Raw genomic sequence first — 10,864 nt, 5'->3', positions numbered from 1 at the left:
ATAAAGATTTTGCGGATTTGATACACGTGAGCATGCCACGTAGAGTTGCCCATGGGAAAATACATTTTTTTTTAAATGAACTCCTGTAACTTTAAGCGTATGTCCTTGAGCTTTATTAATTGTTATTGCAAATGCTGCTTTCAGGGGAACTGAACTCTTTTAAATTGAAATGGCAAATCAGTCGGAATTATTGGAATACGAGGTATCAAAACATTATCTCCTTTTGCCATTCCAGTCATGATTGTAGCTATTATAATGTTGTGCCCCAGATGTGTAATTTGTTGCCGTGTACCATTACATGGCCTTGGCGCGTCAAGATTTCTCATTAATAGGACTGGAACACCAACTTTCAGCCTCAACTTATGGGAAGGCACTCCTGATATTTCTAAAGAGTTGAGAAACTCTATAGGGGATGATGTGACTTGTTAACAACATACCTATAACTATTTACACTTTATTTTACTTTTGACCGTAAACACAGAAAACAATACTTCCGATTACGAAAATAACTTATTTACATTTATTCAATTTTATAAGAAAATACATTATATTTAAGAATCTAAATGAGTTAGTATTTGACTACTTTTATTGACCCAAATAAACAAAACCTCTATACTATAACATTTTACACTTAACTTAAGAACATAATCAAAGCAAAATAAACTTATTTATTTTTTTTAAGAACATAAAGAACACAAAATATTATAACTAGGTATTACGAAAATACACACGCTAACCAACTACAAAATTAATGACAACAATGTTATTTTATGTTTGATTCACAAAAACAAACAAAAAGCTTATGAAAAAAAATTGTACTGAGATTGTTTGTTATTACAAAATAAACAAAAGGAGTTACCGTTCTCGGGAACCTAGCTAATATCCAAATGTACAACAAATAATAATGACGTAATAACATCTAGCTAAATTCGAAAGTAATCTACTTTTGACGAATGAAGTAAACAAAACAATGACCCAACTAAAGAAAAAAATAATAACCTAACCCAAAAAATTAAAGTTAATTGTATTTCACGAAGAACATTAATTAAATAAACAAAAAATCGTGTAAGCAAATCGAATTGTAATAAATTTGCAGTGAATAATAATGAATTTGAAGCGGAAATATTCAGTATACGCATGCGTGTGGCACAGTCGTCTGCCCTCACGTGTCTACCCGCTCGTGTAAGCACAATTAGGCATATTTCCTCTCCTACACCGCGCCGTACCACGCCGCGCTACAACACCCCCCTTCCCCCCGCTTCATAAGCTGCACAGCGCTCATTGTGTACGGCGCGGTGCTTGGCAAGTTAACTTCAGTTCCACATTTTGTAATGACCCCGTAAACGTTACATCAGAATAGAAATACATAAGCAGATTCTGCTAGCTTGTGAACTTCTCATTGTTGAGCAAAGATAGAGTTCTATTACAAGCCAGAAGTTTATGTATTTATTGGAATTTTTTTCATTTATAATTTTTTATTAATTTATTTCAATTTATTTTTTCTGTATTTATATGATATCAAAGAAACGTGTAATGGTTTTCTCCGTGTGCTCCCGATTATTCTTGTCAATACGTTTGCTCCTGAATATTCTTTTCAATATGTTTATGGTTTTCTCCGTGTCCTCCTGATTATTCCTGTGGTTCCTTCAAGTGTTTCTGTCTATTCTGAGAAACAGCTATCTGCATGAAGGAATTTTTACCTAATATGTCATGACATTTTATTTGGAGTTACATTTAATTCGTTAATTTCTGCTACTAAATACGCACTTGCAATTTTTTTACCAGGTGGAATTAAAAAAAAAACATTACTCGGTCAAATAATATACCATGAGACATCTGTGAAGTACTAACGTACAAGACGAACTTCCTTGTCCTTGGTGCTTAGTGAAGCCTTTCTTCTTGTGCCGAATCAGTGCTACTTTAGGCACGATTTTTTTTATTTTTCTTAGTTTTACAAAATTTTAAATTTTTTTATGACTTTAATTTTACGCTTTCGCCCCATCCAAACTTGTTCGGTCAAGTGTACCGGCAGGTTACCTTGTTGAGCAGCATAGTGCTCTCACCACCGTTTCCCACCAAATTTGCTGGGTCTAGCCGACTACAGGACTATCATCAGCAACGGTATCCACTGGCCGTCGCGTTTCGTCACGAGTTTAGCGCTACGCGTGACGAAAGTAGCCGCCCTAAGCTTCCCATGGTCACCCCCACCCCTTCTCGGAGGTGTGCTGAAGTTTGCGGTCTCTAACACGTTTTGGTGTCCTTTTTTCAAGTTCCGCCGCACGTCCCGACGTCTGGCCGGCGAATTCTCCCAGGGCAGGTCATTCACCGGACATACCCCCCACCCCATCCTGGTCCACAGCGGTCATCGGCCAGCCGCGGCAATGTCCCCTCTCAAGGCCAAAATCCCCCCCCCCACTTGCAAAATGGCGGCCATCAAGTGCCGCGATGGTCTCTGCGAGACTCCGACCTGCATGCCTACACCATCTATCGACGAAAGGACGAACCAGCTGAGAGCGAGAGCACACTACTGACCACCCTATCCCCTCCAGGAGAAACAGTCGACCTCACACTCAGTCGATAGGTCGCTGGAGCCCTTTTTTTTTTCTTTCGGAGCCCTTCGGAGCACTTCGGGGTTCCCGATCCCCTCCTCCAGAGGAACAGACGACGGGACTAAAGTTTAAGTTAGCGTCCCGGCGCCATTTTCAGGGATTTTGAGGGCAGCTCTCGTCCAGCGCGCATCTTTGCAACAGGTCGCAGTAACGACCAGCAGCTATCGTGATCCGCTTTCGGCAATAATGTAGTTGTTTCTGAGCCAGGCCATGTCGCCTAGATTTTTTTTTAGTTTTTCTTAGTAGCTGCCCAAATAGTCAAGTTTAACTTTAGTTTTCTTTGGTTTTCGCCATAGCTATTTCTTCTATGGCTACCGCGAGCTCCCGTGCCGCGCATCCCCGGATCACCCCCAGGGACAGCCACTATCTACTTCACCCTGCCAGCTAAGGTAAGCTGCACTTCGCCCCACACAAACCTGTTAGGTTGCCTTTTTTTTGGGCTTAACTTCGCCCGTCATAAACTGCCTGCTAACCAAGCTAATCCAGGTGGATTATTGGTTACAGGCAGGGTTCCAGAATCCCAGAGGGTTCCAGAATCCCAGAGTACTTCAAGGACCCCAGACCAGTTCAAGATGGCGGCCCAGTTCCGGCGCCATATTTTACACCTCAACATGTAACTCGTGAGCCTCTATAACGGAGTCTCCCTCCATCTTTCGGCACCCCTCAAAAAGAAGTGAAGAACAGTTTATAACTCCGCCAGTTTTAGGACGTTTTCCATATTATTATAAAATATTGTATTTTAAACACATATATTTGTTTGATGAGCCTGCGAGCTCAATGTTCCTAAACAGTTGAACATAGCATAGTATGAAATGGTGTTCCCCCCCCCCCGGCCCCTCTTTCTTCTTTCTTTTATTCGTTAGTTACTCAATGTAATGTATCAAAAATAAGAATCTGACATTGTTAGCAGTTTTGTTTGTAATGGCTGTAATGCCGTAAGATATTTTCTAATGTAAGAAACCTATCAATGACAAGATACTAAACTACTAATCAACAGTAAAAGCCTCTAATGAAACCAAACCATACGAGTGTTTTCATTTGCTGCTACTTGAAACCACAATCCACGTAACCTTTCCTACTGTCAGGGAGGTTAATTTTAAATTGTGTTTGTAAGTGGGCTGTGCCCCTCTGGCAAGTTCTTTTAGATAATTAGCCTGACGCTTCCACCGGACATTTATTATCAATAATTATGGTTTTGTTTTGAGCACAGCACCACGGTTACATTCTTTTGCGATCGTTAGTGAGCATCCCGCATCCCACATAAAAGAACTAAATGAATTATGACTAAATACAACACGTGACGACATCTCGTGCTAATAATCGGAACTACTTGTAACAAGTTATTTTGTATGATGTAACTTAATTCTCGCTGATGAAATATGAAAAAAATTCTATTTACGTAATGGATCTAGTTTAAAACACTCAGTTTTGCATCTGGCATTAGTCTCAGTAACTAATATGAATCCTGATTCGGTGTCTGACGTTGTATCGAAAGGACACAGGTGTACGTTTTGCAGCAAAGAATTTATCTTGAGAAAGAATAGAAGACAACACGAGAAGAATGACTGTGTTAAAAATCCACTACGCAATATGATAAGTTGTGTTCGATGTAGCAAGTCGTTTACGCGGGGAAAGAGCATAAAAACACATGACACAACTTGTAACGCCAAGCCTGCGTACAAACTAGAGGACAACGATGTATCTACTAGACTAAGGAAGAGTGATCTGCATTACGACATTAATTTTCCTTGTCTTGGGAGAGATTATGTTTGTGTCTCTTCCGATATCGACAAAGAACTTTAATTGAAGGACGTTGATGATTTATGGAAAAATGAAGACAATGGAAGAATACTTAACGTGAAAAGTGAGAATACATTCCAGCCGAATTCAAGTAGATCTTTAGTACCTACTTTGTAAAAATTATGGACTCCAAAAGGAAGCATTTAGACGATGAAGACACTTCAACATCATCGATATCGAATTCTTACGGTAATCTGGGTGAAGACGATGCCTTCTACGGTGATTGCTACAGTGACTATGAGGCTGATGACAAAGGCATAGAATGTGATGAAGTACCTAACGCTAACAAGATCGATAATGTGGTGGTGTCCTGAGACCGAAACGATGGAAACGACGTGTTATAATAAATAAATCAGATAAAACTTATTCTGATAACTGGGAAGATTGTGATATTAAAAGTATTTATAATAAACAAGCAAGTAATATGGTGGTAGAAGAGATTGATTACACCTCATGGAAATATCCAAACATATTCGTTGACCAGCTAAGACTTCTACATGGTTCGCTTTGTGCAGCAAACTATTCGTGCATCAAAGAAATATCCTCCATACTCAAAGAACTGAGGAAAGCTGGCTACATACATTAATGGCTTCTTTTACTTACATTTGTATAATGTTGAGAAATAAATTAAATATGAAAAGTAAAAATTTAATGTTTTGAGTTATTGTATTCTGATTTCTAACTAAGACTTACTTCTCGTAACTTGTGCTTGCAAATGTGTGGCCTTTTTGTTGATGGTGCTTCCAATTGTGCTGCCTTTTTTGATGGTGCTTCCAATTGTGCTGCCTTTTTTTATTGTGCTTCCAAATGTGCTGCCTTTGTGTTGATGGTGCTTCCAATTGTGCTGCCTTTTCTGATTGTGCTTCCAAATGTGCAGCCTTTTTGTTGATGGTACTTCCAAATGTGCTGTCTTTTTGTTGATGGTGCTTCCAAATGTGCTGCCTTTTTGTTGATGGTGCTTCCAAATGTGCTGCCTTTTTGTTGATAGTGCTTCCAAATGTGCTGCCTTCTTTGATTGTGCTTTCAAATGTGGTATCGTTTTGTTGATGGTGTTTCCTTTTTGTTGATTGCGCTTCAGTAAAATCTGTAGTGACTGAATATTTACTAGTTCAAAACCTCTTGGTGTTACTAAAATATTTTTCAAGGTCACTTGGTCCGGAAATGACTAGCATATACGTCTGATATTGTCATGTGTTGGTCTCATGGTCCGGATACACATGGCCTGTATGTTTGGCTTTGTACATGAATGTTTTTAATGTTATGTATATTATCGAAAAATTATACTTTCATGTAAGGTATAGCGGTACTGTATTTAATTCGTTGGTCAGGTATATTGTCTTGAGTTGATTTTCGTAGAGTGAATGATTAATAAATTCCACGAAAGGTAATGGAAAATCAAATATTAAATACATTTAATATTATTAGTTACACCTGTCACTGGTCAAGAATCAAATCGAGGACAGGAATCCATCTATTCAAAATGAAAATTAATGAGTGATATTTTTAATTAATTTTGGATTTTTTTCCCGAATTTCTAGCTAAATAAATACACGAATAAAGATGGTGACCAAATTTCAAGATGGTGGGCACCTCAGTAGTAATAAATGATTACTGCACTCTAGCAGGTTAGAACAAAACTAGCTTGTTGGTAATGATAGTAAGACGAGTACACACACAAGATGGTGTCCTCCAGCAGACGAGAACAGAATGGTGGCCTCCAGTGGACGAAGACAATGTGGCGGACATGGTGTCATATCAGTTGACATATATATATATATATACCTTGGTATTGGTGGTGTGAGGTAAGTCTGTAGGTGGCTTCTGTGGAGGGAGGATCAGTTTTTTTTTTTTTTGCTCATACCGGTTTAGAATCTAGGACAGGAATCGATCTAATCAATCAGTATATAGATTACAAATTTATTTAATGAATTTTGGAATTTTTTCATTAAAATCGGATAATAAATAAAGATTTTCATTATGGCGCCTTTCACGATGATTGATACAAGTGGTGACATAATTCAAAACGACGGGAGTGGTGTAAGACATTTTTATTACGGTACTTTTTATTGAGAATATTTGTAATATAATAATAAATTACTGGTTTACTCTCGCCGGGAAACGAACCGAGGACCGAAATCGTTTAAATAACCAAACATTTGAAGTATGCAATTTTTAAATTATTTTTTGGAATTTTCTCGGAATTTCTTGCATAAAAATTACAGATCTTTAAGATGGCGACCGTAACGATAATTGCAACAGTTTCGTCTTAATACAAAATGGTGGTTCTGTCTCGAACAGGTGGTGCTATTATTACTAAAAATTAAAAAAAAAAACAAGTCCAAATATGCATGTTATTTTTATATATACCTTATTTAATTCTCAGTCTGGTAAATGTCTCGATGGCCGTGTGGTTAAAGGCGTATGTTTTTCAACCTAGAGATCAGAGTTGCGATGGTTCGAATCACAGTGCTTCCAGTGTATTTTGCATAAAAAATTAAATTTAATATGTTATTAAGGACCATAATATCTATAGTAGGTAATGGAACTTCGACCTTATGTGATGAGACGGAGTGACGCTGGCGCTCTCTAGGAACAAACAGCAGAAACAAAGTCGACGGTATCCAAGATGGCGCCCCCAGTGGAACAGACAAAAATTAATATGGCGATCATTACGAAAATTTCATCATAATGAGTGGGGCGCTCAATTTAAAGATTACGGATGCTAGATGTTGGATCCAAAATGGCCGCAGGGGTCAAGGTCAAAGGTAAAGGTCAAAGGTCAAGGACATCCAATATGGCCGCCGTGACATCACAATCCAGGATGGTGGTTCGGCTCTCGGCTCCACGCGCCTGCGCCTGTCCCCGGAGCCCCTATTCTATTCTACTAAGAACCATTTACTATAATACACGAGTCAAAACAACATTAAAAATAGAAGCCCATATGATCAAAAAAATTCCATGCGGTGTAATACATTCTCGTCTCAGTGATTCGATCTCACCAATGTACGCTAGGCTCCAAAAACTCCAATTCGCGCCATCAGGTCTATCTACATTTAGCTCCATTTCTCAATTTGCCCATCAGCTTCAAGTGCTCCAAGAACTCCAAAACTCCATTCTCTCCAACACACAATGTTCTCGCAACTGACACGCAATGTACGCACAATACACGCAATGTACACACAGGAAACTGAATGAACACACAGTACACACAGTACACACAAGAAACTAAATCAACACACAGTACACACAGGAAACGGAATGAACATACAGTTCACACTGTACACACAGGAAACTCTCTAGGAACAAACACGAAAAACAAAGATGATGGAATCCAAGATGGCAGCCTCCAGAAAAACAGACAAAAACAATATGGCGGTTTCAAGAAGTCATAAAATATAAGGAATCCAAGTTGATAGCCAAGGTCAAGGTCACATGTCAAGGTCAAGTCCCATGGTCGAGATCAATATAAAAGATCAAGGCTAGGGTAATACAAGATGGCCTCTTTGATATCACAATCCAAGACGGTGGATCCTGGCACCACTACCTCGCTCCTACTCCTGTAGCAGGACATACTTTAATATACTACTTTCACTCTAGCGAGTAATAATTAAATCAATATGGCCGCAGCACCCTCTTGTTCATTGTAATATATGACACTATAACTCCTTGTACTGATTACTGAAAACCATATGGTGACAGCGAATTCTAGCAGATGCTGTTGGCTCTAGTGCTCTTGGTAGCAAGTACTGGTAATAAATATGGTGGCAACGTGCTTGAGCAGGTGATGTATTTGTTTCTTCAAAATAAATATAAATTATAAGTCTGAATTTGTGTGTTACTTTTTATATATTTCATTTAATTCTTAGTCTGGCAATGTCTTAATGGTCGTGCGGTTAAAGGCGCATGTTTTACATACACAGAGGTCCGAGCTGCATGAATCTAATCATCTTACTTCCAATGTATTTTGTATGAAAAATTAACTTTATTATGTCGAAAAGGGACATAGCAACATTTGTTGTAAATTGAACATCGACCTTACACGTATGAGACAGATCGATGTTGATGCTCTTTAGGGACAAACGGAGAAACAAATATGGCGGTATCCAAGATGTCAACCTCTAACAAGTAAATAATACAAGATGGTGGTTTTGACATCCAAGATCCTCCAGTAGACGACAGTAAGATGGAGGACATAACGCCAGAATTGAAAAAAAAAACAACTTCACTTTGATGTCAGATCCAAGATAGGGGACATGCCATTAGATTCCTAAAAGGTGGAAGCTTTTACTGTAACGAAAAGTCCAACATTTAGGGATTGGTTAGCTTCATTTCAAATTGGCTGGATTAAAGTTGCTGATTGAAGTCTATATTCAGGTCAATGTCAAATGTCAAGGTCAAATAGTGAATTCAAGTTAAAATGTTAAGTTGGCAACCATAACAAAAATTAAAAATGTTGCATAAGCCAAGATGTGCACCGAGTCATCAGAATCCAAGATGGCGATCAGAACCACATGTACTACAACCATGTACCATTTTCCGGAAATACTATTAAATACTACTTAATTACTTGAGTATTTTTAAGACGAATCATAAATATCATACATTTTAGTTATATTTTTTTTAAAAAATTATATCAAAATAACATGAGATTTAACCTAAATTAATGTATTTTTGGAAATTTTAATTTTGAAATATTTAAAGTAGCTAAAACATCTATAATTAAGTATATAAATAATGGAACAATTAAAATATTAAAACCTATATATATTGGCAAACGACACTTACTGCAATGTGTTTATGTATTGATGGTGTATGCAACAATACTACCTCGATTGTGAGATCGGAAAAGATATCTGTTTGTCTATTGGGCTGAGGTGCTGTGTGTGTACTCACTTCGCTCCGCCCACTCACTGCTGTTGGCCAGATGCACCAGAAAGGAGTCGAGGTCTCGGCTACAGTCCAGCCCCAGCCCTGGCGGCAGCCTCAGGCTCCGTGGTTGGTACACATCCAGCAGCGCTGCGAGATGAGCCACGCCCTTTGTGGGTGGAGCTCGGGAGCTGTACAGCTCGTGCAGACCAACCACGTGCGAGCCATTCCCCGCCGCCACACGCACGCACAGCAAGGCCAACAAGCCCCGAACCACCTGGTGTACTCTACTAACTTCCAGTCGCAGCGCCAGGCCTCCGTCGCCACCAGCCATGTCCGTGACACTGAGCCTCCGTAGCCTCGACACTGCATTTCTCCACCCACTTTCCCCCTTTGCTTCTTCCCTCTTCCCAATTTCCCACTTTCTCTGCGCCGGGCCCGTGCCTGTGTCACCAGGCGGAACAGCGCACAGCTCTGTGTCTCGCCACAGCAGTGCTGCACAGCCCACAGCTCTGTGTCTCGCCACAGCAGTGCTGCACAGCCCACAGCTCTGTGTCTCGCCACAGCAGCGCTGCACACGAGCACACGGTGCTACCCCTGCCTCGTGCTGTCCCAGCCTGGCTGCACAGCCCACAGCTCTGTGTCTCGCCACAGCAGCGCTGCACACGAGCACACGGTGCTACCCCTGCCTAGTGCTGTCCCAGCCTGGCTGCACAGCCCACAGCTCTGTGTCTCGCCACAGCAGTGCTGCACAGCCCACAGCTCTGTGTCTCGCCACAGCAGTGCTGCATAGCCCACAGCTCTGTGTCTCGCCACAGCAGTACTGCACAGCCCACAGCTCTGTGTCTCGCCACAGCAGTGCTGCACAGCCCACAGCTCTGTGTCTCGCCACAGCAGTGCTGCACAGCCCACAGCTCTGTGTCTCGCCACAGCAGCGCTGCACACGAGCACACGGTGCTACCCCTGCCTCGTGCTGTCCCAGTCTGGCTGCACAGCCCACAGCTCTGTGTCTCGCCACAGCAACGCTGCACACGAGCACACGGTGCTACCCCTGCCTCGTGCTGTCCCAGCCTGGCTGCACAGCCCACACATCTGTGTCTCGCCACAGCAGCGCGGCACACGAGCACACGGTGCTACCCCTGCCTCGTGCTGACCCAGCCTGGCTGCACAGCCCACAGCTCTGTGCCTCGCCACAGCAGCGCTGCACACGAGCACACGGTGCTACCCCTGCCTCGTGCTGTCCCAGCCTGGCTGCACAGCCCACAGCTCTGTGTATCGCCACAGCAGCTCTGCACAGCCCACAGCTCTGTGCCTCGCCACAGCAGCGCTGCACACGAGCACACGGTGCTACCCCTGCCTCGTGCTGTCCGAGCCTGGCTGCACAGCCCACAGCTCTGTGCCTCGCCACAGCAGCGCTGCACACGAGCACACGGTGCTACCCCTGCCTCGTGCTGTCCCAGCCTGGCTGCACAGCCCACAGCTCTGTGCCTCGCCACAGCAGCGCTGCACACGAGCACACGGTGCAACCCCTGCCTCGTGCTGTCCCAGCCTGGCTGCACAGCCCACAGCTCTGTGTCTCGCCACAGCAG

General features: G+C 41.9%; 1 protein-coding gene across 1 annotated transcript in view; it reads right to left on the bottom strand.

The window, feature by feature from the left end:
* LOC134542677 (O-acyltransferase like protein-like) overlaps positions 1-9,615 on the bottom strand; it is a 101,747-nt gene extending 92,132 nt beyond the window's left edge. Inside the window, exon 1 of the mRNA XM_063387119.1 lies at positions 9,303-9,615. Within this exon, the coding sequence (XP_063243189.1) occupies positions 9,303-9,609 (307 nt within the window). The 5' untranslated portion in view covers positions 9,610-9,615. The remainder of the gene's footprint in view (positions 1-9,302) is intronic.
* Positions 9,616-10,864: the final 1,249 nt, after the last annotated feature.

Source organism: Bacillus rossius (assembly GCF_032445375.1).
Source record: "Bacillus rossius redtenbacheri isolate Brsri chromosome 9 unlocalized genomic scaffold, Brsri_v3 Brsri_v3_scf9_1, whole genome shotgun sequence".
Taxonomy (NCBI): Eukaryota; Metazoa; Arthropoda; class Insecta; order Phasmatodea; family Bacillidae; genus Bacillus; species Bacillus rossius.
The sequence above is the reverse complement of the archived record's forward strand: the minus strand, read 5'-3'. Positions and strand labels throughout refer to the sequence as shown.